At 43.4% G+C, this 27,112-nt stretch overlaps 2 protein-coding genes across 6 annotated transcripts in view; one reads left to right on the top strand and one right to left on the bottom strand.

Moving 5' to 3' along the window:
• NDUFAF7 (NADH:ubiquinone oxidoreductase complex assembly factor 7) lies at window positions 1–13,640 on the bottom strand. 3 transcript variants are annotated; one of them, XM_059716265.1, is made up of 9 exons: window positions 13,564–13,640; window positions 11,034–11,114; window positions 9,676–9,786; window positions 7,379–7,592; window positions 6,798–6,856; window positions 3,889–4,002; window positions 2,405–2,548; window positions 1,851–2,024; window positions 1–1,486 (listed from the first exon to the last, which is right to left on the bottom strand). In XM_059716265.1, exons 1-9 carry the CDS (start codon window positions 13,615–13,617, stop codon window positions 1,268–1,270), a joined length of 1,170 nt encoding a protein of 389 aa, XP_059572248.1. In that variant the 5' UTR covers window positions 13,618–13,640; the 3' UTR covers window positions 1–1,267. The 3 variants fall into 3 exon arrangements, with proteins under 3 accessions (XP_059572248.1, XP_014455502.1, XP_019356103.1); XM_014600016.3 differs by lacking the exon at window positions 13,564–13,640 and adding an exon at window positions 13,178–13,375; XM_019500558.2 differs by lacking the exon at window positions 13,564–13,640 and adding an exon at window positions 12,694–12,886.
• CEBPZ (CCAAT enhancer binding protein zeta) overlaps window positions 13,594–27,112 on the top strand; it is a 22,346-nt gene continuing 8,827 nt past the window's right edge. Inside the window, exons 1-9 of one of the 3 annotated variants that reach the window (XR_009456170.1) lie at window positions 13,594–13,735; window positions 14,856–16,369; window positions 17,541–17,772; window positions 21,477–21,645; window positions 21,908–21,996; window positions 22,728–22,781; window positions 23,623–23,725; window positions 23,847–23,915; window positions 27,033–27,099. Coding sequence is in view for 2 of the 3 variants with exons in the window: in XM_059716244.1 (XP_059572227.1) it covers window positions 13,616–13,735; window positions 14,856–16,369; window positions 17,541–17,772; window positions 21,477–21,645; window positions 21,908–21,996; window positions 22,728–22,781; window positions 23,623–23,725; window positions 23,847–23,915; window positions 27,033–27,099 (2,417 nt within the window). In the remaining variant the exon portion in view is untranslated. The remainder of the gene's footprint in view (window positions 13,736–14,855; window positions 16,370–17,540; window positions 17,773–21,476; window positions 21,646–21,907; window positions 21,997–22,727; window positions 22,782–23,622; window positions 23,726–23,846; window positions 23,916–27,032; window positions 27,100–27,112) is intronic. The other 2 variants (XM_059716244.1, XM_006270013.4) reach the window with 2 other exon arrangements.

Below are 27,112 nucleotides of genomic sequence, written 5' to 3' on the forward strand. Positions count from 1 at the left end.
TTTTACCTATTTTACCTACTTTATTGCAGGTTGTACATAATTCCTGTTCATTGTAACAATAACAATGCACACTGAAGGGAGAATGCAACCCAGCATGTGACAAGCAGTGGTAAAACATAAAATACTTATTAGATGTACAAAGGAAGCCTGTTATACTTCACTATTTCCCCTTTAATTCAGGCCATAATTGTGCTTCCCTATCTGGAGCAGCTGCATTAAGAATGGGAAGAAGAGATTCCTTGTTCCTGTTCCCAGACTGTACTGTCAGCTTGCTTCTTCCATGGAGCAGAAGAGAAAGAAGTAGTTGTATACAACCACTCATTTTTCACCTGTACAGTAGGTGAGAGGTTGGCAGTCTACAGCCTATGGGCTGGATCTGGCCCATGGAGCCATTAGACCTGGCCTGTAGATCTGGAGCTTCAGGAGTGGTTTGTAGAGGGGGTGTTGCCCATGTTGCAACCAGGTGGCAGGGTATTCACCTGTGCTGTGTTCCACATAGATGTGCCAGCATGGGGAAGCAGTGGCAATGGCTAGGTCCAGTGCTGGCTTGCTCTGGACATGAGCTGGGCTATTCTGGCCTGCTGCCAAAAAACATGGCTGGCTGCTGGACTGTCCAAAGGAAATAGTAACCTTTAATTTTACAGTGTGCTTTTCTAAGCTTTCTAGCAAGAATTAATCTGAAGAGTAAAACTCCACTGAAACCCATTTTCATTTTTGTCCAGTGGGTATATATAGTGTGTTTGTTATTGTGTAAAACTTGCTCCATTTCTGGCAGGTCACTCTAGTTACCTCCCAACTGATTAAGCTACAGGATGCCGCAGTAACAACAGTGAATAGCAGGGCTGAAAATAAAGTTGCTTGTGACTGGCAGGAAATACTTATGAAAGTGGGGGTGGGGCATGTGTCTGACCCTTTAAGTTTTCTTAGGGCTGCAGTCATCATGGAAGTACTGGTACACCTGAGGTAATAAACAAGAAAGCTGCCTGGGAAAGCAGGACAGAAAAGTGGGAGATTTCATGTTTACAGATTAGCACAAAGGCAGACTTATGTGGATATATCTTAACAGCATTTGTAATTATGCAAGGCGGTGACTTTCGCAAGAAGAGTCCATAGTTATTTTCTTAATCCTCTGTGTGTGTGTGTGTGTGTGTGTGTGTGTGTGTGTGTGTGTGTGTATGTATATATAAGACAGACTTTTTACTATCATTCTTTCAATAGGTTAGCATGGAAAACGTTCCTATTTTATCAAGAATAGGAACTTTTGGATTTACTGCCACAGCAGTTCACTAAATCCAGCAATAGGTGCAGGGACAGGAGATTTTGCGTGACCTGGATTCACTTGCTTGTCAGAACTTTTAAGTCTATGATGAGGCAGCAGTGCAAAAAAATAAAAACGGTCTCCCATTTGCTTGGGATCGGTAAGCATCTGGTAGCCACGAATCAACTGCTCACGAACTGTCACATCATGTGATTTCTGCAACAGTACCTGGAAGGAAAACAATTAATGTTTGCTGTATGGTAACTACTTGTCTTCTCTCTCTCATTTTAGATACACTGTTTCCATTTACTGTGTAGGATAATACAAGTGTAGAAAGGTGAGAGCCACGCTGTCGAATGGAGGATTAAGTGTTGGCATAAAATTACTTTTAAAATACAGACCATGGATGGTGGAGCCGTTTCAAATATAAGTTAATGGATAATTATTTAAGGAATCAGAAATGTTTTTTATTGGCCCAGAAATACCAATAGCTTGGCCTATTTAAATGAGAGGTTTTTAAATAAAAAATCTGGTACCAGAAGTGGCATCTATGGATCAGCAGTAGTGTCTATGTGCAGATACAGAACCATACCTGTAGCCGGACATCAATGCCCATATTTTTTAAGAATTCTTGTTGTGCTATAGGCCCCAGGGTGGTTACTCTTCCCTGGGTCATGCTTCGGAGATAGCTGAAGTCAACATCTGCCGTCAAGTCTGCAGTACCTGGTGCTATCAAAACATCGTGAAGCTTATGATTGCGGAAACCCTGAAAAAATAACAGGAAGACCTCCTCAACCACTACCCTCCCTGTCACCAAAACGTGACAGAAGACCAAGAATAAACTACTGGGAAAGGATTCATGTGGGGCAAAATGTAACTTTAAAATTAAATTACTGGTGGAAAGGATCCATCTCCTGCATCCCTCCCCTGCCAGCAGAAGCCCCTATTTCTCTATACCCTTCAAATAAGCAGTTCTTTGCCCAAATGTAGTCTAGACTGCACTAGTTTGTTAATGGTATTGACAGTAATGCCATTATGGTGCATCTCACTTGGATATACTTTTTTCAGAATGTTGGCCTTCGCTACTAATGACAGCAATTTTCTATAGTGTGATCCAGAAAAGAGCAAGGTAACTACCAAATTTACCCTGAAAGTGTCAGTCTTGGTTCCATCATGACCATAATCAGCAATCAATGCAGCTCCTCCGTCCTTTTCAATGCGGCAAGCAAGTTTCTGAATGAGGACACCAGCATCAGGACATACTTCCACATGGTCCCTTGGTTCTTCATCCTAATGCAGGATCAAGGGTTAAACTACAGAAACTGACAAGCATGCTAAGTAACTGGAAAAATGAGAGGTTTTTCACTCTTACTTCCTCCCTTGTAATTTGCTTTGTCTTACTAGGTTTGTACATCATACTGCAGGCCAGTGGCTCTCAACCTCATTAGACTCGAGGGACTCCTGAAAATGCAAACTCTAGTTTTCAGTAGCTTGTTTTACTACAGGAAAGTAAAGCAATTCCTCTGTTGCAAAGAACTCTGATCACAGCAGATCAGGAGTTTTCTAACAATCTCTGGGTTTATCTTGTGAATTATACTTGCATACCTAACATGGCTTATCATCAGCAATCCCTCAATTCGAGGATGACCTCTACCATGGGTCTTGAGGTGACTTTATAAAGAGTCTAATCCTTGAGCCACAGACCTGTAGTTGCAGGGAAGAGTAGGCTGGGATTTGTTTCCTTTTCCTTCCTTGATTCTCTCTTTTACAGGGCTAATGCTGTGAGGCACCCCATTCCTACAGCACCCTGTTGAGAATCAGGGCTCTAGGCTGTCTTCATAGATTCTCAAGTTGGTTTTGGCTAAGGCTTTTTCATATAACATTTTAATGAGATAATTGTGTGTCATGCTAACAGAGGACAAGCTCATGCACCACTCCCTAGTGGGGCATGAAGAGAATTGTCTTCCTAATCAGAAGGCAGACCACCTCCATCAGGTCCAACTGTCATGGCATTACCATAACACTGTCACCAAAGGCTTCATTCAGTACAGGCACTCCTCACTTAACGACCGAGTTCCGTTCCTGCGGCTAGGTCGTTAAGCGAATTGGTCGATAAGCGAGGAGCCGCCCCTTGATACTGCGTGCCTTGGCTTGAGACGCCGCGCTGCCGTTTCCACAATACGTTTCGTACAATACCGACTGCTCGGAGAGCTGGTCGTAAGTCCGCACGGTCGTTAAACAGGTAGGTCGTTAAGTGAGGAGTACCTGTATTCAGTTAAATTGCTATTTAAAAACTAGACAATGATTTAGTAAAGAAAAGTGGCATTCATCTGTTCTAACTTGGAATACTGAAATGTCTAAGGACTTGGCTCTCCTCCAAACGTCAAAATTGTAACTGCTTGTTGTTTCTAATATACCGAGATTAACACTGTTCCAGAAACTACAAGCCTCACACAGCATATATGATGATAAGTCACTCACCTGATGATGTAGTATGAAATCAAACGTTCCCTGCTGAATAACTTGTGATTGGGGGGAGAAATGGATGGATAAAAAGTAGTAACTGGAAAAAGAAATAACTAGATGCTTGACAGTAGCTTGAATATTAGCTCAGGTAGCTGGAATCTTACCTGTATAAAATATTTGGCAGCTGGGGTGACAGCTGGTGCCAGAACAAACCGCAGCTTATCTGGAACTTCTGGATCTATATCGATCAACACTTCACGCCAGCCTTTTTCTGTTCTCTGATAAATAAAAGCTATTTTACATTCTAAGCTATAACTTATGAAGACTCATTGGCATGTTTATCCAATTTGATCTAAATAGCTTACCAAACCACAGAGGCTTGTATATATTTTTGAATATTTTAGGAAAAACAGTACTAGGCCCATGCCTAGAAAAGACCACCCCATTTACCAACTTAACCATTCAGGCAACTGAATGAGTGTTAGCGAAGGCTTGGGGGAATTGGTCTAGTGGAATCAACTGCTAAGGTAAATCAATGTAGGGAGTAAGTTTGAATAAAGAAGCCTTTATGGGGAAAAAAAAAATCTGCCTTCAGCTCCCTCCTCTGTAAATGGAGAGCTCTAATAAGTTACCTAGCTGCATACTTTTTTTTAGCATAATTTAAATACTACTATATTTTTCTCATGTACAATACTCCCCTTTTGCCTCAAAATTGGGATGTATGTATTAAGTGAGGAAGGTGGCTTTCTGACTGGGCAAGAAACACCCTGCCTAGATTCCCGCTCCACAGTGCAGCAGCTCTTGCATTATTATTCAGGCTGCTGAGGGAGTCAGTTAACTTAATGGCTCCTTGTTCTTCACTCTAGAAGTATTAATAATTGCCCCTCCTTTTTAACGGTCTTGATGTTCCACTAATCAAGCTAACATTTCTTATGGCAACTTGGCTGTCTGCTCCTATTTCACAGCCTCGGAGACACTATTTCTTTTCAAAATCACAGATCCACCTATGGAAATAAATTTCAACTAAAGTTGAAGCCTTAGCTACTGCTTAAGCGGGAAAGGGAGGGTGAGTCAACTGAAGACTAGGCTCTGTCCTTGCTCTATGCAGCCATAACTGGAAAAATCTTTTCTTTTTTGTTCCGCCTTTCAAAAACAAGGCGAGTATCGTATGTGGTGTGTAGTACGCAAAATTTGTGTATAACCAATCTTCGGGCTTTAAAGTTATAGGAAAAGTTTCTGTTTCAACATTCAGAAGAAACTTAAATTTATTCTGTGAGGCTGGAGACCATTACTTCACTGTTACAGTTATGAATACAAATGAAGTCTCTTTAGAACTGCTCATTTTCTGTTTCATACTGTACCAGTCACATTATTGGTATGTAATACTCAATAATGAAATAAAGAGTATTTATTTCTCTTATATCTTTTATTACTGCAGTATAAATCACAACATGAAACTTTTTATCTGTGCAGAACTGAAAGCCTATTAAGTTCTACTGATGAAGAAAGTGTTTTCCAATAATGAACCATTCTGCTATACAGCTAATATTTTATCGCTCTTAATTTTACAGCAGTTAAATTGAGGACACTAAGTCACACACAATCCTCTAGAGCAGTGTTGTCAAACTCACTCCCTTCCCACTCACCCTTGCAGAGCCAGATCTGGACCACAGGCTCCATGTTTCACCCCAGGATGCAGGGCTCCTAGAGGGGCTGTGAACTTGAGCAGGGACAGGGTGCTGTCCTGTTGGGAATGAGTTTCTATAATAGCAGGGTGAGTGGTAATAGCATGGGCTAGGGCTGTGCAAAACAGCACCATTTCGAAGGGATAGTGTCTTGTTTTGTTTCGAAGCACTGTTCCATTTTGTTTCGTCAAAACTCTTTTGCCCATAGGCTATAATGGGGGGATCATGAAAATGCCTAAAACTTTGTCATTGCTTGCCTGATTCGGATGAAAATTGCGGGGATGGTAGCCTTTTCAGAGGGCATGAAGCCTGCCAAGTCTCAAGAGGATAGGTGCAGAAGTTTCTGGGAAACTGCACCTCAAACTGTTCAAAGCAAAACCTGTGACACTTGCTGGCAGTGGCAGCCTCCTGCCATCCCATGTGCAGATCTGAGGTCCCACACAGAGGCAACTGATATAGGGGGGTGCATGTGCACCCCCTGTCAGGCTGCATTCCCCATTTAGCCAGTGGGCAGAGGGGAGCAGCAGTGCCCCTTGCTGCGAGCGCCAGCTGGGGAGCAGGGCTGCCAGCAAAAGTGGCTGAGAGAGTTCCAGTGAGTAAGACAGGTTGTGGGGGACTCCATCCCGGTCACTGACTGTGACTCAAGAGGCACCAGACATCCATGGTCCTGCACCCCTGGGAAGGCTGTGGAGCTGTGCTGGACTCCTTGTGGGGGTGTGGGCCCCTGAATCTGCACACAGGATGAGAGGCTACCCCACTGCCGCCTGGAACCAGTGCTGAGTGCAGCCCATGCCAAGTGCCAGGAAAACTGCTGCTGCTGCCTCCAGCCGGGAATAGCAGCATGCTGTCATCCTGTGCGCAGATTTGGGGGCCGGCACGGCTGTGCCAGGCTCCTACTGGGGGGAGTGGCCCCCAGATCTGCGTGCAGGAGAGAAGGCTGCTGCTGCCAGCTGGGACCGGCTCTGAAGCCAAGAAAGCCTGGCTTCAAAACATTTCGAGTGTCCTTGTTTCGTTTTGAAGCCTTTTGTTTCATTTTGATTTCGCTGTTTCGAGCTCGAAACCGTCAGCTTCAAAATGAAACACATGACGAAATTTTGTACACTCCTGTAATGAAGCCATTGCTTATCCCCCCTGCCTTTGAAATGTGTCTTCAATCTGGCTCCAAATACTTGTTTTCAGCAGTGGGCCATGCCCTTACATTTCCAGCCTATCCAGGAGCTCTGTGGGCCATATCTTTGACTCCTCTGCATTAGAGAAATGTATTTTAAAATTTAAATGATATGGTTAAAGATAAGCCCCAAACTAGCATTGTAGTGATTTTTATTCTTCTATAGTTTAAGCATCCCTTAAATAGAAAAGTCCCACTCTCAATGGGCTTCTAGCTGTACCTGGAATTTATGTATTGGTAGAGCATCAAAAAATTCATGTGCTAAATAAAAGCTGTTACCTGTAAAAGGAAATGGAAAAAGTTTACTTCATATTTCAACATAAAACTTCCACAGCATGTTCCATTTGGAAATCAAGAACCACTCTAAGAAATGAAGGTAGGCGGTGTCTCTGTGAAATAGCCGATTACCATTATTCCCCAAAAGAAGCCCAGACTGAGAGCGCCACATTTTCACAACTGGTCCCTAATTTCAGGCACTTATATTTTTGGACTCCCAACCCAGGACTGTATGAGCTTGATTGTCTGCTGTATCGTAAACCCACAAGTGCAACTGAAGGCAATGGGACCTGCACAGGCTCACAAAGTGTCTTACGCTGGGTATCCCAAGCATGGGGAAACCTGAAGCAGTAGCCATTTCAGAGACTATGCCCCCCTATCCTGCCCAAACTCACAAGTAGCAGTCATTTTATGCAAAATTATGTTTCCACCTATAACCACTCTACCAAGAAGCTCTCTGGTTTAAATAAAGATCATGAATTAAGAGAAGGAAACAATCATTACCAGACCATTCAAACCACCTACCTTGTGGCACATCTTGAAGGGTTCTGTACCAGAAAATTGGAATTCCAGTCTTACTAGTACCTTTCATGTAGACAGGGGAAGTATCATCAGATTCTGGTTGTATTTTCTCCCCTGTCAGGGTCAGTGCTTGGATCTCACTTAATTTGGGGCTCACTTCTACCAGATGAATAGAAACATTACATTTATTGTGTAAAGAGCCAAGCTGGTGAAAGACCTGTAAATACAAAAAGGATGAATTTGGTGAGAAGCAGTTATATGCTGCTGGCCTTTATATGCTGCCCCCCCCATGCTGGTGTCCCTCACTCCTGACCCACAGCCCCCACTCCATCAGACCTACCATTGTCCCTCACTCCCAACCCACAGCCCCCTCCCGCCTCCCAGCCCTGATAGAGGGGTCCCCAGCTGCCCTGTCCCACTTAGGCCAAAGCGCAGTGGCTCATGGGTGGCAGCGGAGAGAGAGTTGCCCTGACACGGGCTGGAAAGAGGAGGAGGGGAGGCCTGTGGTAGCCCCTGCCCTGGGCTGGGGCTGCTGTGCTGTGCCAGGCAGCCTAGTCACAGCCCCTTCCACCCCCTGAGCAGCATCTCCCAGCCACTCCGCCCCTGTGAGCACCCAGCCCAGCCTTGCAGCTCTCCCCTGCCACCTTCCCCCACTGGAAGGGACAGACAACTTCCTGTCACCACTCTGCCCTGCTGCAGTCTTGGTGCTTTCCCCGAATCGGCGTTTCTCAATCTGGCTTGCAACTCTCTGAAATCTTACGACCCACTTTTGGATTGTGACCTATGGGCTGAAAAGCACTACTCTAAGGAAATTTCATGTCCTCTTTCTTCTGGCTTATGACAAAATATGAGATCAGTGTAATCAGATAGGAAAATAAAAGAAAGCAAGGTCCAGCATAAGAGTAAGGACATGAAAGCCAGGATACGGTAGTCCAGGAAGTGTATGAGGGGCAAGAGATTTTTTGTGACATTTAGGAGTGATGTCTTTTACAATATTACAAAAGGGTTTTTGTGACCTGAGGAAGGGCACTTTATGCCCAGAAGTTGGTCTAATATCTGTCCCAAGTTGGTCCAATAAAAGAAATCACAGAAAACCTTTGCCTCTCAGAGAACTACCATGCTCATTTACAGTAATTAAATCTTGCTCCTCTTTAAGTCAGTAGGAACCCTAGCACAGAGTGCAATAGCAGCAAAAGGATGGCCTATGACTCTACAGAAGTCTTGAAATTAGATCAGTGGTTTTCAGCCTGTTTGGCAGAACCTTGGGCTTCCACAACAGGTCTTCAGAGGTTCTACAGAGAGACTGGGGGTAATAGCGGAGCAAGCCAGGAGATGGTGCACTGCCTTTACTGGGTTGTATCGCTTGGCTCTATGTCAGCTCAGATGGTCCAGACCCATGGGCTGGGGTTCCACAGCAGAAATGATATAAAAGGGTTTTGTGATTTTTGGAGGTCTGAAAACCACTGAACTAGAGGACAGAAATGCAGTGCCATATATCCTAGAGACAAAAAGGGTAATGAAACTAAATGATAGCTATTAAAGAATGACAACAGAACCCTGGCATAAAGGGAGCAGTTCCACTGAGCTCTGCAATGAACATAGCTTTCAGAGTTCAATGGCTCACCTGCAATACCCAAGTTTTTCAAAACAGAGTTCACAGGAGCCATCTACAATCACATACTTGCAATCGTTATTACATTTAACTTGTTTATGAATGAAAAAGTAGCAGCTGTAATATTTTCAATGGATTCCTGTATTCTATTGAGGACTAACTGAATTTTACCAGCCAGACAGTATGTATAAGTGAATAAATGAGAAATGGCAGTAGATCAGAAAGTCTTGCACAGAAAGGAGATAAGCCTCCAAAATTCCCTGGAGTCAAAGGAGTTCACAATGCTCAGTATTTGGAACACTGTCCGGTTTCGGGAGGCTCAAATGTGAGCTATAAATTACATATCACCAACATCCCCATCATCTACTTGCTTTTCTATAGATTATTTTACAAAGATAATCTCCCCCTCTCTTTCTGTGAAGATGTATTTAAAATAGAAATGGATCTGCAAAATAGGCTTGGGGCATTCAGTATTTTGTTTTCATTATGAGCCCCAACTCCACCAAAATAACAGGAGTACATAGAGAAATTCTAGGTAAAATTCAAGTTGTACTTTAGTAATCAAAATGGATTCAGTTGGTATGAAAACTTCACCAGATGCAATGGAATTTCATTCCTGATTTCAGGTTTCAATGAGTACTCTTGAGATAGGCAAGTCAAGCCTAAAGAATGCGTTATTTTTACCTACCCGTAAAATATCACCTGTAAGAGTGCCTCTACCTGGGCCCAATTCCACAAGTTGAAAAGTTTTAGGTTTGCCAATGGCCATCCATTCACTAACATACCATATCCCTATTAACTGAAGAGAAAAACACAAGGAATAATTTTACTGTAAAACTTGATGATGTTCAGGGCTAGAGATACATACTTGCATTTCAACCTGTAAAATCAGTCTGTCTTAATATATTCTCTGAGAATTAATAGTTTTCTAGTCTTAAAGCATTACTCTGCTCAGAAACCTGGCTGTGGAAATTTTACTCAGCCAACATGCTTTGTCTAAGGCACTGGTTCTCAACCTTTTTAGGACTCGAGGTACTCCCTGAAAAATGGCAGTTCTTAGTTTTCACTCTTTTTTGAGTACAGAAAAATAATAGAGCAGTTTTTCTGTGGCAAAGAGCTCTAGAAGACCCCAGCTATGGATTTCTATTTGAAATCTCTGGGGTCATCTTGTGAATCATGTTTGCAAACCTATGAATGCATTGTGTGGCACCCTGCGGCACCCTTGAAAAGATCTCAAGTTACCGCAGGGTGCTATGGCATCCTGCTTGAGAATCACTGGTCTAAGGATTCTGTACTTGTATTTGTCACCTATTGACAGCCCTGAAGAACCAATGTATCCCTGAAAATGAGTTGTGTTCTTTTCTTGACTAGTGCCTGAATGTATCAAATGGGGGTTGCAAGCTCAGTTACACCTGAGCAGCCATCTCTGCTAACAATACATTTGCCCAAGTGTCCCAGAGAGACCAATTTAACCTGCACACAATCTTTATTACTAGTGATGATCTATAATGAGAGAACCCAGACTTGGCCTTCAGATCCCAGGCTGAATTTTTCAAGTCTTTGGAAGTTCCGACAGATTTTACTTGTACGAGGAACAACTTTTACATTAAGAGGATCAATGTACACTACGGGGAACATCACAAAGAGCTGTGCTCTGTGTGTCTTTTACAACCTCCCTTTTCCGCCTAGAATTCTAAAGCAGTGGGAGCAACCGTCCTGGCCGGCATGCCACAAATTCGCTCTGCATTTTCCCCAAGTGCTGCTCCAATGCTTTCCCTTACTCCATCTGCTGGTTAGCCTTCTGCTCCCTGCCCAAGCTGCTGCTCTGCTTTCCACTCCCTGCTCTATCTGCCTCTGTGCTGCCTGTCCCCGCCCCACTCTACAGTATGCCACCCAGCAGTGCCGCATGTTGGCCACCCCTGTTCTGACGTGTGTTTATTTTTGTTCAGAATAGTTCTGTTACTGACATCAGTAACACACTCAACCACAAGTTCTCAAAATGTATTTGAAACACTATTTTCTTTTAAAAATATTTATATGTATTACCTCCCCAAAGATCTGGCTTATTTCAGGTGAAGTCACAAAGTCCCCCTTTTCTCCAAGCATGTCATGATGCATGTAGTAACCCTAGGGAAAGAAAAGGGAGAAGTGACCATAACATTTTATTGTCTGAGTGCTGATGTGCAGCTCTTACTATGCAACCCAACTTTAAAAACCAAATCATTTTCCAGAGTGCTACAAGAATAAAGTAGTTTGAATGCTGAAGAAACCAAAGCAAATCCAAAATACTCTACAATTCAACACCTAAGGGAAACCGAGGATGGTCTGAGTGATGTACAAGCAAATTTTATATCGAGGAAAAGTTAAAAAAGAATTTGATTTCTTAAGGAAAATTATCAAATGTTAAAAGTCAAACACTTAAAATAAAAGATTTTTGTTAGTGAACCAGTCTGTGCAACTGCTGCCCATGTTGAGTCCACTGAAATCTGAGACTAACTGCTCCTTATGAAATTCAGACTGCTAATCAGCAGAACTTTAAAATATGAAGATGCCACATCCATTGGAGAGGTCAGTCCACTCTGTGCAGAGTTCTGAATTAGTTGATAAACATCATGGCTATCTAAAGGAGAAGTCATTCTTCAAATACTACTTCACAGAATGGAGTGCTGCCTCAACAACTGGAACGAACAAGGTGGAGGATGAGATGGTGGTTGGTTAGCTAGCTGGAAACACATCGTGTGAGATATTTAATAAGTAGGCTGTAAACCACAGGCAACCTAAGCCTCAGGTGCTTTTTTTAGATACAATGATGCTGATGACAGTGCAACCTATGTGAAAACCACTTGTCAAATTTTACACAGGAAACAGTTTGAATGTAAGAAAAAAAAAAAATCGCCTTAGCAAAACACTGTTCCTCTCTCAGGCTTCCTCAGAGAGAATGACATAGTTTTGTCCACATCTGCCAATCAAACATACATCTATTTCTAGGGTGCTGTTTCCCCAAGGGAAATGGTGGCATTTCATCTCATGCCATCGCATTTTTCCTTAAAGATGTGGACAATGGCACTAGGTAGGAAGATGGCATGATGGAATGAAATGGCTTGAATGATCTATTTGCGGATAGTCCTGGTTAGACCAGGGGGTTGAACCAGACAACCACCTGAGGTCCTTTCCAAACCTCATTTGTTATGATTCAATGTGAGATGGGGTGTGTGCAGGTGGGGGCAGGGGTTGTGCTTTCACCAGTTGCAACGTTACCAATCTGGCCACTTTCCTGGTGAGATGCCCAAAGTTATGCAGCCATAGTGCAAACCACTCCCTCCCCCCACAAGCCATTAGAGGAAGGTATCTTGGGGCCAGACCGGACAACTTCTCATGATCGGGGGTGGCTGACCCACATGAGTGACATGTAGAACCAGCCAGGCCAGCAATGTGGGGCCCCACATGGGCTTGGACATTTGGTGGCAGGGGAGCAGCGGCAGTGTAAATCGCTGCTGCTGCTGGGGAGCTCTATAGGCCAAATGATGTGGCCCCGTTCACTGGACTTGAGTCCTCTGGTTTGGCACTTCGGTAAGAAAGCAGGGAGATTTACACCACATAGACTAAACAAAGACATACACACACACACACACACATATACATACATATAATCTGAGAGAGACAGAGACAGGCAGACATGCATGCATATATACAAACACATGCATACATATCACCATCGTCATCTGCAAGCCCTTGCATTGAGGAAGGCCTTTGCCACGGCTTGTTGATGGGTCTTGAGGTGACTTAAGAGTCCCACCCTTGAGCCATAGGCCTGTCCACATAAGTTGCAGGTCTTTCTGCAGGGGACGTTTGGCTGTAAGCTACGATTTCTCTTCTTTTCCTTCTTCCGCTGTTTCTTCTCTGCTCTGAGGACAAGACGTTTGCATATATACATCCGAGCATACACACACGCACATGCACACAGAGGCATACGGACACCCAGAGACATGCACGTGCACACACACACGCACAATGCTTTTGTGAGCTGAAGTTCTCTATCTGATGCCAGCTTGCAGAAGTCTGTGCTCTGTGTGTGCGTGACGTATCTTTCTCCTTGGGTCAGTCGGTAAGGTGCAAATCCCCCTTGCCCTCTTACTTAGGCGTGCACACGTAACATGCACACGCACGTGGACACACACACACACACACACCTGCGCGGGGTGGGTAAGCGCCTCCCGCATGTACTGGGCTACCGAGAGGGGCCCCGCGGTGCGGATACGGAGCGCCAGCCGCTGCAGCAGCCCCGACCCCGGCCCCGACCCGCCCGCACGCTGCCCAGCCACGCGCCGCAGGGCCCGGAGCAGGCGGCCCCCCGCGCCCACCGCCAGGCTCATGGCTGCCGCTCGCCCCGCCTCTGCGCGCGGGGTCCTGGCCGCCTCATAACCCCTCGCTCCCCCGAGCGCGACCCGGCCGAGCCCCAGCCGCAGCCCGCTGCCGAGCCTGGACGACCCCTCTGCGCTTGGCCCGCCACCCCGCAGGCGCGACTCGGGTTACCCCCTCCTCGTCCCCACCCGACCCCACTTCGCTCTCTACGGACCAGGCAGGACCGGAGGGCGGAAGTAGGCGCGGCGCATGCGCAGGGGAGCGGCATGGCGGCGGCGCGGGGCGCGAGGGAGCCGGACGGGAGCGAGGACGAAGCGCTGCACGACAGCGATGGTGATGCCGACGGCTTCTCGCTGCGCGAGGTGCTGCGCCTGGGCGGGACCAAGGTGAGGGCTCGCGGGGGGGGGGCGTTCCACCACGTGGCGTTCGACCCCCGCGGTCCGCGCTCCCGAGGGCTGCAGTGGCCTGGGGGGAGGGGCACGGCCCAGTCCTGGCCCCTGCGCGGAGTTGGGGGATGGGGCACTGGGCAGGGGGAGGCTGGTGGTATCGATGCCCTGCCGGGCGCAGGGAGCCCTGCGGGGGGCCCCCGGCCCAGAGGTTGAGTGCCCCTGCGCCAGCCTGGCAGGGACCTTCCAGCAGTTGCCATGGTTTTTTGCATTGTCTGCCCCCCAGCGCACTCCTAACGCTGCTGGGCTTGGCGTGTCCTGTTGAACACGATGATTCATAGTTAGGGGCTGCAAGGGACCTTACAGATTGTAGGGTCCAGCCCCCTGCACATGGGCGGGAAAGACTGCTGTGACCCCAGCAAGATGGGCGTTGAGACCGTTTTTGAAGAGGACCAGGGTGGGTGACTGCACCACCCCTGGGGGAGTTTGTCCCAGACCCATGGCACCTGCACCCCGCTTCTCAGATCCCAGAGCTGCCCGCAGCGCCACGCGTCTGGCAGGACTGAGAACTGCTGCCCTAGAAACGTCGCTGTGACTGCCCTTCCTCGTTGTGTAACAGTTCTGTCCTCCCCTGACCCACCCCGGGCCTCTGATGTGTTTCACTGCTGCTTTCTTCTTCCTTTGTAGTATTTACGATGGGTATTTTGATTTCTGTATCCGTGTCTGCTCTGTCTCTTGCACTGCCTCTCAGTTTCGAGCTGTGGTTCTCAACCTTTCTAGGCTTCGGGCGCCCCTGCTAGACTCAAGGTTGCCCTTGGGAAATGCCAGCCCTTGGTTTTTGCTCATTTCTCAACTAGAGAAAAATAATAGAGCAGTTCTCCTCTTGCAAAGGACCCCAACAGCGCAGAATGGTTTTCACACTGTGGATTCCAGTTTGAAATCTCAGGGTTTATTCTGTGAATCATGTTTGCGTACGTCACAGCATTAACATTGCATGGCATCCTGTGGCACCCTTGAAAAGATCTCAAGGCACCCCAGGGTGCTGTGGTTCCCTGGTTGAGATTCGCTGATTTAGATCTTTTGTAAAAAATAATTTTTAATGTGTTTGTGTTGCACACAGCAAGATTATTTCATGCTTGCTGCTTTGGATGAGACGGAAGAGCTAGTGGACGGTGGGAAGAAAGGAGCAATTGATGACCTGGAGCAAGGTGAATTAGAAGCGTTCATTAATTCGCTAGGTGTGTCCAAGTACTCAAACAATTTCCTTGCGGTGGAGGAGGAAGAAGGAGGAAAAGAGAAGCTGGCAAAGAAGGAGAAAGTCAGCAAAAAGGAAAGTGGTGCCTCTTCACTGGAAGGAAAGAAAGCAGATCAAGTCAAAGAAAAGAAAGGAAAGGAACAGATCAGTGTTGGCAAAGATGGTAAGAAAAAGTCAGCTCCTTGTAGTGAAGATCCAGTAGCAAAGAAAGAGAAGCAGGAAGACATCTTTGAATTTCATGCTAGGCAAGTCTTGCTGATCAAACCTGGGGGAAAGTGGCATGATCTAGAGTATACCAAGGAATTCTCTTCCGAGCAAGAAAATCAGGCTCTTGTGTCAAATTATAAAGCTTTGGCCCAAAAGCTGTACCAGCATGAGGCAGAGATGTACAAGAATAAGACAAATCTTCAGAAGGGATCCTCTTCAGCTTGGATGAAAACCGTCGTGTCATCCGGGACGCTAGGTGACAGGATGGCAGCCATGACCCTTCTTATCCAGGACAGTGCTGTCCACTCTTTCCAATTTGTTGAGACCTTGGTGAACCTTATCAAAAAGAAGGGCAGCAGGCGCCAGAGCCTAATGGCTTTGGATACTTGCAAGGAACTCCTTGTTTCAGATCTTTTACCAGACAATCGTAAGCTGTACACTTTCTCTCAACATCCTTTCCACAAACTAGAGAAGCTATCCAGTGGCAACAGGGACTCAAGGGACAGGCGACTGATACTGTGGTACTTTGAGCATCATCTGAAGCAGTTGGTAGCAGAGTTTGTGCAGACATTAGAATCACTGAGTCACGATGCTCTGGTGGCAACGAAGGCCCGAGCACTTGCAGTGGCTTATGAACTTCTCTGTAATAAGCCAGAGGAGGAGAAAGCTCTTCTTGTGCAGCTGGTAAATAAACTGGGAGATCCTCAAAATAAAATTGCCACCAAAGCCTCTTATCTGCTGGAGACCTTACTTCATAAACACCCAAACATGAAAGGAGTAGTGTGTAATGAAGTGGAACGGCTTCTGTACCGATCAAACATTAGTGTGAAAGCCCAATACTATGCAATTTGTTTTTTAAATCAGGTTGTCCTCAGCCACGAGGAGAGCGAGCTGGCTAATAAGCTGATAACCCTATATTTCTGCTTTTTTCGGACTTGTATCAAGAAAAAGGATGTTGAATCTAAAATGCTTAGTGCTCTTCTGACTGGCGTAAACAGAGCTTACCCCTATGCTCAGATTGGTGATGAGAAAGTGAAAGAGCAAATGGACACTTTGTTTAAAGTATTACATCTTGTGAACTTCAGCACTAGTGTCCAGGCCTTGATGTTACTTTTCCAAGTAATGGACTCTCATCAGACAGTGTCAGACAGATACTATGCAGCACTGTACAAGTAAGTGATTAACTTTTATTGCCTGTTCAACACTTCATTTTGCAAAATGGAAATTGTTATCTAAAAATGTTGTTGCAGAAACATGTATATAATTTGCCTTTAACATCTTTTCCAGTGTTTCATATCTACCTGTCCGTTTGTCACATTGCTGCTTGGTGTTTCTTTATATGCTGGAAGAAAATGTCCATTAGTCTTACAATGCAAAGAATAAAGAAGTTGCACTTGTGGTAGCTGCACAGATCATGAAAACAGAACATATAAACTCTATGTATACAGAACATATATAACTCTGCTGTTTCTGATTTCCAGTTGCATATTTTAGTCCCATGCTTAAGTCTGAAACTACTGAATAGTTCCCTCTTAGCTGTCAGTTTTCTGTTTTATCAATGCATTTGCCTAGAAAACTCCATATTATTGCACTTTGTGTGTCAGGAGGGTGGGTGGAGAGGAGGGGTCCCCTGTGTATATGAAGCATTGAAAATCCAGAGATGAGACTATGTTAGAGGTCCTGTGTTATAGAACCATCCTTTTTCCAGACCTCTTGGAAGCATCTTTACAATCCTTACATGCTACTGCTTTACTCACTAAAGAGAAGCTCTAATTTAACATGGGGCACGGATTTCCTCCTTATTTTTTGTGGGTTACTCGGTGCTTTTCAGGGTTTGGAAACCTGAAGTGTAAGGGGATGGGACTCTACATGTGTCTGGTCTGACTGTATGGTGATGCTATGAACTACTGCTTTTCTTTCCCCTCTTTAAAACTGCCATTTCCATTCATTGAGAGTTAGAGTAGCTTACATGGAGTTGAGTCTGTTCTGATATTTGAAAACCAAATTAAATGATTTTTTTCCTGTTGGGGGAGAGGGGGCAACTGTCTTATCTTCTTCTTATGCATGGGCCACTTTCTCTATTGAGACCGTCACCTAACAGTTCAAAAAGGTTTTTTCATGTTAAATATTATGTATAAACATAGCTATAGTAGAATTCAATAGCTAGTCAGCATTTACTGTCTTATTTTATACACTTTAGTATAAATATTAACTGAGGTATTTTAGATCCCATTGTGTAATGTAGGTTACTTAGTAGGTTATTGCTGACATTAATAGTAATGTATTTATCTTATGGAGAACTAGAAGGAAGAGTTACTAATAATCATGATCTGTTTTCTGCAGGAAGCTGCTCGATCCAGGGCTAGCACTGTGTTCAAAGCAGTCCATGTTTCTTAACCTTGTCTACAAGTCTCTGAAGGCAGATGTAGTGCTGCGGCGGGTGAAAGCCTTTGTGAAGAGGTTGCTCCAAGTCACATGTGGACAAATGCCTCCGTTCATTTGTGGAGCCCTGTACCTTGTGTCTGAGCTTCTTAAAGTAAAACCAGGGCTACGAGTCCAGTTACAGGATCATGTGGTATAATGTTACTTTTAAAACCTTTATTTTATGTGTTGGTCTTCTATATGCTGTCTCTAGGGTCACTAAAACTTGTTACCCTTCCCATCTCTTCCCTTTTACAAGTGATTCCTATCCCTGGAAATGCTGACTTCCTTAAACATATGCCTGAATAAGGTGATTGGTTATTTGGCTTTTGCCCTGGCACAAGGTTAGGGTACATGATCTGTTATATCACAAGGTACTACCCCTTAGTAGCTGCCTGGATAAGAGCATGCACACATGGGTAGATGAAAAAGAAGTATGCTACCATGGTTTCATTTTTGTCTACTATAGGGTAAAGTTACTGTGGAGCAGCTGATGTATGCAAAATTACCACTATTTTCTTTTGCCAGGCAATTAGTTCAGGGGCACCCACCAAGCAGTTTTAGGTATGGTGAAAAGCAGCATAACACAGGATAATTGTTTTCAATTGATACTCCACTGGCCCATTCATGACCAAGGGCCATTTTGTTTCTAGATGCTGTACAGATGCATAATAAAATACAGTCCTTGCCCCAACCATACTTCCCTAAATTTATATTTGTCACTCATTTCCCCTACCCTAACTCACCACCTGTTTCTTCCAGCCCTCCTGTACTCAGTGTCCATTGCTGCTTGACTCTCAGCTTTTCTCCTTCCATCGTGTCTGGACTGTTCCATTTTTGTCGTACAAATGTCCCCCTCCTTAAAACTTATTTTTCCAGGAGCATATTCTGTCTTTGCCTTTTTTCCCAGTCATCTCTGCAATCTGCCAGTTCCTAAATGGACTTCCTTCTGATTTTGTTGAAGTTAATAGAAATTTTGTCTTTGAATGTAATGGATAAAGGAGCATGTCTGTAATGGGTAAAAGAGCATGTTTTTCTTGTAATCTGTTTGGGCACAAATTGCATCTTTATTTTGTAAAGAATATAAAAGTTATAGCACTTCATATTATTTAATATTATTCCAGTATCAGCACTATCACTAGAGCTAACTGATCATGGTTTGATCAGTGTCAGCAGTTTAGTCTTCACATTTTTTTAATCCACATTTTAGGATAGATTATGCCAATTTGTTTTAACACAAAATTTACTGGAACAAGCTGCCTGAAAACCCACAATTGAAAGAATGGTGCAACTAAATTCTGTTGGGTGTTTTATAATGTTGTTTTGCTGCCTCTTCTGTTGCTGCCCCCATTTACAGTGGTATTTTGATTTTTCTTGGGTCTTCGATGCACTAGTGAAATGATTTCATAGGCATTAGGGCTGGAAGGGACCTCGGAAGATCATCGAGTCCAGCCCCCCACCCGAAGGACAGGAAGTCAGCTGGGGTCATAGGATCCCAGCAAGATAAGCATCCAATTTACTCTTGAAGGTGTTCATTGTAGGTGCTTGAACCACCCCGATGGCAGGCTGTTCCAGACCTTGGGGGCTTGGACTGTAAAGAAATTCTTCCTTGTGTCCAGCCTGAAACAGTCTTGCAGTAGTTTATAACTGTTCAACCTCGTCATCCCTTGGGGCGCTCTGGTGAACAAAGGTTCCCCCAGATACTGGTGGTCACCCCTGATAAACTTATAGGTGGCCATCAGATCACCCCTGAGCCTGCGCTTTTCCAGGCTAAAGAGCCCCATGGCTCTCAGCCTGTTGTCGTAAGGTCTTTTCCTGACCTCTGATCATGTGCATGGCTCTTCTTTGGACTCTCTCAAGCTTCTCCACATCCTTTTTGAATTGTGGAGCTCAAAACTGGACACAGTACTCCAGTTGCGGCCTTACCAAGGCCGAGTGCAAGGGGAGAATGACGTCCCGGGATTTGCTTGAGAAGCATCTATGGATGCAAGCCAGCGTTTTGGTCGCTTTACTAGCCACAGCATCGCGTTGAAGGCTCATGTTCATCTTGTGGTCAATGACGACCCCCAAGTCTCTTTCTCCCATAGTGGTAGCCAGTATAGCACTGCCAAGCCTATGAGGATGCTGCAGGTTTTTCCTCCCAAGGTGGAAACCTTGCATTTTTCAGTGTTAAACACCATCAGGTTCTCGTCAGCCCATTTGCTGAGCCTGTCCAGGTCAGCCTGGATCGCCCTCCTGTTTTCTGGTGTGGATGCTTTGCCCCAAAGTTTGGTGTCATCGGCAAACCTGGCCAGTCCGCTTCCGACTCCAATGTCCGCATCATTAATGAAGATGTTGAACAGTATGGGTCCAAGGACAGAGCCTTGGGGGACCCCCACTGGTCACAGGGCACCGCAACGATTGACTTCCGTCAGTTACTACCCTCTGGGTCTGACCCCGGAGCCAATTTCCCAGCCAGCGGATCCTGGTGGACCCAGGGCCACAATTGGCCAGTTTCACCAGGAGGTGATCATGGGATACCAGATCGAAGGCTTTTTTGAAGTCAAGATATATGACATCAATCTCTTCTCCCTTGTCCAGGTGATAGGTCACCTGGTCGTAGAAGGAAATGAGATTGGTCAAGCAAGACCTACCCGCAACAAACCCGTGCTGGCTATCCCTCAGGATGTTGGTGTCGGCCAGTCCATTAAGGATGGCCTCTTTAATAAACTTTTCTAAGACCTTCCCCGGGATAGAAGTCAGGCTGATGGGCCTATAGTTTGCCAGATCCACTTTCCTCCCTTTTTTTTGAAGATAGGCACCACATTGGCCTTCCAGTCTTCAGGCACTACACTAGAGCACCAGGAGTTTTCAAAGATCCATGCCAGAGGCTGGGCCAGCTCCTTGAGTACCCTGGGGTGTAGATTGTTAGGGCTGGCTGACTTGAAGGTATGCAGCCTCTCAAGGTGTTCCTTCATGAGGTCAGCATTGATGGAGGGCAAGAGATCTCCCTTACCCCAACCTCCCTGTCCTGTAGCGGGCATGGGTGTCCCATGACTGACACCCATGACTGATGAAAGACCGACGCAAAGTACCCATTTAATAGGTTGGCTTTTTTCTGGGCATCAGTTGTCCCATCTGGTGTAGCAGGGGTCCAATGTTGCCCTTGCTTTTCCTCCGGCTCCCCACATATCTTAAAAAGGACTTTTTATTGTCCTTGATGCTTGAAGCTAGTTGGAGTTCAGTTGCAGCCTTGGCTTTCCTGATCTGCTTTTTATTGTAATCCAGTTTTCCCTATCTTTAACCTTCTCCTTTGTCCAAAGACTCGTGTACTAGCTAGGCTGGGACCAATTCGTTTTCAAACCCATTCCAGAAAGTTCAGTAAACATGGTTGGACTTAGTGTCCAGTGTGCTTTGTGTAATGGTGCTGAAAAATTTAGACTTTAGCAGCCTAAGTGTTTTCAAGACTAGTTGGGAAGAATCTCAGGAAGATGCTGTTTTTTGGTGCCACAATGTTTTCTTAGCACTCTGATCCTAAGATAACAATCTTAGGTCCCTGCATATTAAGAGTCTGGTGTTATATTTCAAAGAGTTTTACTTGCTAAGTTTACCTCCAACTGTTTTAAATTTTAATAGTGTCGTAAAGCCAGAAGTGACCATTATTAATGTCTAAGTCAGTCCATAGTGTAACACTTCACCCAGTAATTCCTGCTTCAAGCGCAATAACTTGCATAACGTATATAACTTGCATATTGGCTTAATTCAGTTTATACTCTTGTAGGTCATCTTCAGGGTAATTATGTAAACTTGTCAAACTGAATTTGTAACAGTGCTGTAAAGAAACAGAGTAATGCTTGAAAGATATATTTTTTTCCCCAGGAGTCAGATGAAGAAGAATGCTTCTATGACCAGGAAGAAGCTGACGAAGAGGAGGAAAGGTTCACAGATGCAGACAAAGAAATAGAAGCTGAGAGGGAGAGCATAACAGAACATTCTGTCAAAGATCCAAATTCAGCAACCTCGTGGGTGCATCATCAGAATGTGGGAGGTAGATCAACTTGAAAATCTAAATCATGTTCAGTTACACTGTTGCCTTTAGCACATTAATCAAGACTCACTGGAAAAAAAGAAAGAATTAATTAAAATACTCCTTTTAAAATGTTTCCAAATGAGTGTGATTCAAAGGAGTCAATCTTCAAATGAAGGCTTTAGTATCTGAGAATGTATTTAGAATTTCAGTAACATTCCTGTGTACTTATAAATTTCAGTATGTGGCTTGGTGAAACTTTTAAAGCTTTTATTCTTATTAGGTGGAAAGAATTTACATTGTTATGATCCATTGCACCGAAATCCTTTATACTGTGGTGCTGATCGTACATGTCTTTGGGAGCTAAAAAAGGTAAAGTGTTCTTATGAGCGTGTCTCTTTATATATGCAAGGACCAGCTTGTCAAGAAAAACAGATTTCACTTTCTGATTTACTTCTGCTTGAGCTTGCCCTTTAACTGTTGTGAAGTTTTATTGGATGGGGGTAACATTAGGGTAAAGGACATCAATCATTCAGTTTTAATGATGTTACATGTGGTGCCAATAATTGGGAGGGGGAATTAGAATAATAGTAACACCTCCTTTTCATCCCCTGACATTATAGCTTTGCAAGATGTCTTTTTCCCCACAAAATAAATTGAGACTGCTCCAGTTGTAACGTTTTATTCTCTGTGATAAATTCTTTAGCTGTTCTTAGGCAGTACAAATCACATTTTTATTAATTCTAAGTGGCTATGATTTATGTAGCAAGTAATTGAATGAGCATCTACATCAAAGGGCCCCTGTAATCAGTGACCCATGTGGGTATGAGTGGCCCACAGCGAGCAGGTTGCATGCTGTGGGCCACTCATACATTGCTCTTCCTGTTACTCTGCTGTTCCAGCAATAGTGGAAAACAATATTGGAGTGTGGCTTTTGAGTCATTGGTGGGGATCCACTTCCCTAGATTCTTAGAATAGGGCCATTCCTAGGTTCTGGTAAAACATTATTTTGTAGTAGTAGTCAAATGACAAAGGCTTTTCTTCTCTGATTACGTGTGTTTTTTAGTAGATGTATACAAATACCTGTTCTTTTTGATTTTTAGCTTTCTGAACACTTTCATCCATCTGTGGCCCTCTTCGCAAAAACAATTCTAGAAGTAAGTGACTTTTTCTATTCTACAGCGTGGAATATAGATTGTGTGTTGGTGGGTTACAAAGAAAGGTGAAAAGTTGTTGTTAAACTTCCAGGAATAACTCAGGACTTGATGGTTTAGTATGGCTGTCTGCTTTCTGGGATGTAATGGCACTTGAACACTGCAGGTATAGCCAGAAACTCTGCAACCCTGCAAATTCTATTGAAGAAAACATTAAAATATCAACAAATTAAATATTTAATCTAACATCTAATTTATTAGTAACATCTAATTAAACTTGCTTGAAAAAGAGTTGGGGCACTCCAAAGGAAAGTCATGCATATTGAAAATATGGAATCAATTAACAGCACTTTCACTGCTGCCCTATCTTGGAACTTAGGTTTTGAGGTAGATTTTTTAAAATTATCATTATTTCTTCTGATTAGTTTTTTTGGGTTGGCTGTGCTAGCTTACTTGTGCTGTGTGAGAATTGTGTTTACTTTGATACGTGCATCTTACCTAAACGGATTTTTTTTAGTTAATAAAGACCTTTGGTGTACTAGGTAAACTGGTGAATCCTGTTGCAGTTGTCCAGGGCTGATGAGGACATTGTAATTTTAAGAAGAAAATAAAACAGAGAATATAGGAACTAAGCAATTATGTATTAATTTGATAGGTTCACGTAACTAGATACCCTCTAGCTAGCTCTTTTCTTTCTTTAAAAAAAAAAAAAAAAAAGTTTAGGATTGTATTGTTCTTGTTTAGCACCCAAGTTTTGGATGCTGTATAAGTACAATCTGAGTTTTTCTCTTGCAAGGGTGAAATTAAGACCTTAATTTTTTTTTTGGCTTTTGTTTTTTTCCAGGGTAATTACATTCAGTACTCAGGTGACCCGCTACAGGATTTCACAGTAATGAGGTTCTTGGATCGCTTTGTGTACCGAAATCCCAAGCTTCATAAAGGCAAAGGTGTGAACCTTTCTCTACATTGTAACACTTGATTTTCATTGTTTGATGCATGTAACAGTAATGAAAAAGCAAAATTTAGTAATTTGAACCTATTATGTTTGACTAATTTATTTTACTACAGAGAGCATCAGCAGTGTGGTAATGCAGCCAAAGAAGAAACAGTCAATGAATGACGTGAGAAATCTTGCTGGTAAGGTTGTGTTCAAGCAAAAGATTGGGATGGCTCAGGAGTGACATTGTTCCTGGTTATTTTGTGTCTGGACCCCACATCATGAAAATTATTTCTACTTCACCAAATGTGTGTCTGTAACCTGTACCATGCCTGCCATTGCTATGGCTGGAAAAATACGGTAACAGAGGGAGATTTTGTGAGCTCCATTTCTTCAGGTGAATATGTATGGTATGTGTACAGCTCAGAATTTGCAGCCAGTAACCCATCTTAACAGAAGGGAGTGTGGACTTGGTGAACAGAGAGATTTAATGGTCACAGCTACTTTTGTCATCCTTTTCTTTATCCATTAATGATCAGAAATATTCTTTGGCTTCTGTTTCTCTGTGTGGCTTTATTCAGTAAGTTCCCCTTGGTATTGTTTCCTGTTTTTTTATTTCCTTCTTTAATTCAATCACCATTAATTCCTTTTTAGTAAAGAAGTTCCTTTTTCTGACGTGGTGCTTCAGGTGTTTGTTGTTTAGCTAGCACACTACTGCATCCTGAGAAATGTATTGTGGTGAAAGGAAGGGTGGAACTAATCAAACAGCAGACCTCCTTGTCTACAGCACTAAGACCCCCACCAGAGGATGGCTAATATATTTTAATTTTAGTAGCCTTAAAGCTGTACAAAACTCTTGTTTGCTTTACTGATGACACTACAGTTAAGAGTTGGGGAGGGGCTTGAGGGCAAGGTGGTTGGAGAAGGGAAGAGATAGCAGGATCATGTGCTAAATACCAGTGTGTTGGTAACTTCTTTAAAACAATGGAAGTTCCTAGACAGAATTCTAAGCGAGAGTTGTGGTGTTGATAAAATACAAGTATATTAATTATTAAGAGATTGCATTTGTATTAAGATAAACAACTCAATTTTGAAAGTTACCAAACTCGGAGTTAGTATCACATTGGGGTCTTCTATGCTGATCAGTGTATGTCCTGCACCAGAAGCGCTCTTAGTCCTCGTCACCACATCTTACTTATTTTGAGTATCGATAGAATACCTTTGTTTCTACATGCAGCTCCAAGAATTGTCCTTTGGCTCATCTTACAGTTCAAAGGGGAACACATCATCATCTTGCTTCTTGTATATAAAACAGTGTGAAGCATCTTTTGTGATCCACCATTATAGAAAATCCAGTCTGATCAGTCCACCTTCCCTAAACTGAATCTCTCACATCCCTGCTTCCCACTGACGCATCCCTCAAGAAAGTGCTCTGATAATGCACCCTCAAATACAGTTTATGTAACATGGATAAGGTAGAGGCCCAGTAAGCAATAGCTGTTTAGAATGTTACTGCAAATACCCTTGCATTAGCGACATGCAACATTAAACAACTTGTTACCCTGGTATAAAGTCAGAATTAAGGTTGTATGCAAGATCTTGACTAAAATTTTTAAAAGTACCTGTTTTTCCCAGCTAGGATGTTGCAGATAAGTGCTTGCATCCTCATTTGTTGTTTAAGATCTATTTTGTGTGGAAAAAAAAATCAAATTTTCTGCTGGTTCTCTAGTTTCCTTGCATCTTCTTTTCCCAAGTAATCATATAACTGTTTACTTTGCCATGGTCATTTAACTCTCCTAGAGTGGATTGTAAAATAGTCTTCATCCCATTCAGCTCTTTCTTTTACAGTATTGATTACTGCATGAAACGCCCAATCTATAACTGTTGTCAAGATTAGCAGGGCATCTTTGGCAGTGTTAGGTTTATAAGATTCTTCCTCCTTCCAGAAATGGGACATCTTTTGTGTGGCACAAAAGTAGTCCAGTGTTTAATGTCAGGATTTGGCAAGAGAGAATTGGTAGCAAATGAACAAGGAGGGGAAGGGATCTTGAGAAATAAGCTTCACATCATTTCTCTATTTCACTTACTATGCAACAGTGAAAATTGACACCTGGGAAAATATAGTTAAGGTGCACTCTTCACCCTAAATAGAAATAATCTTTCAGTCCTTTGCTGAAAGATACTGAGGATAGTTACTATCTCTGCTGATAGATTTCTGTCACTTTTTAGGACTTATTTATGCCTCCGACTCTGTTCCCTAGTGTTACTATGACACGTTAGCATATAAAGCAGTATTATAATGCACAAGGTCTTGTGGTGATATGAACATATGGTAGGAATTTTACTTCAGATGGATGACTTTTTTATGACAGTCATTTGTCTGGGTTCAAGAAGCAGACTAAGCATTTAAGAATGGAATTGGACAGGTTGTTACACACTGTAAAAATGTGTAGTTTGTGTAGTATAGTCTGAAAATATGGTGGGATAACACCTGTATGATCAGTTCTTGTGCCAGGCTGTCTGAGTTGTAGAGTATTTAGAGCAAAGGACTCTTGTTATTTTGATTGTCTGAAACTGATTTTCACCATCCACTTTCTGAAATGCTTGTCTCCTGAAATAGTTTTCCTTTTTTGCTCTGCTTTACCATGCTGAGAGGGAAGGAGAGAGAGAATGAAGTGCTTCTCTCCAGTAATATGTGTCTTCATTTCTGGTCTCAGTTGTTTCCCCCATTGCCATTACAAGGGGAATTTATGCTTCACTTGTTGGATGTTTTAGAGAGGAAAGAGGTTGCAGTTACCTCTGTCCTTTTCTCCGCACTCCAATTAGTGCTGGGCTTTGAGAGAGGGATGCTTGATCCTGCCTCTGCTGTACATATGCCAAATAGCTTTTCTTCATAGACTGCTAGTTCCCTTGCTGCTGCTTGAGGGTCGCGCTTGTGTGGCGGGTGTGGGAGGTTATAGGGCCCTCTAAATGTTACTTTCTCAAACATTATTTTCCCAAAATTATACCCATGCTGTGTTAACCCTACTTAGGTGTTATATATAAATGGAGGTCTGGGGAATAGTTAGGGCCCTGTATTCTCATGGTGCGAATAGTTCCTACAAGGCTTATCCACACCTAGCACTTTAATGGGTAAACATAGTAAATAAAGTTAATATTTTAAGAACTGAGAAGATTACACTATATTTCACTTTTTACTGTGTCTACAAAATGAAGTATATCTACTTATAAATGTAATAAAAAGTTGTTCAATTTTCTCTGAAACTTTGCCCCATTAGTAAAGCAAAGCATAAAGTCAATTTTCTTGTTTTTTCTAGTCAACAGTAAGGAATTCCTAGCCCACGATGAAAGCAAAATTCCAGTGGAGGAAGTGTTTTTCTACAGGTAACGAAATATT

This window comes from Alligator mississippiensis, chromosome 1, assembly GCF_030867095.1.
Source record: "Alligator mississippiensis isolate rAllMis1 chromosome 1, rAllMis1, whole genome shotgun sequence".
Lineage (NCBI taxonomy): Eukaryota > Metazoa > Chordata > Crocodylia > Alligatoridae > Alligator > Alligator mississippiensis.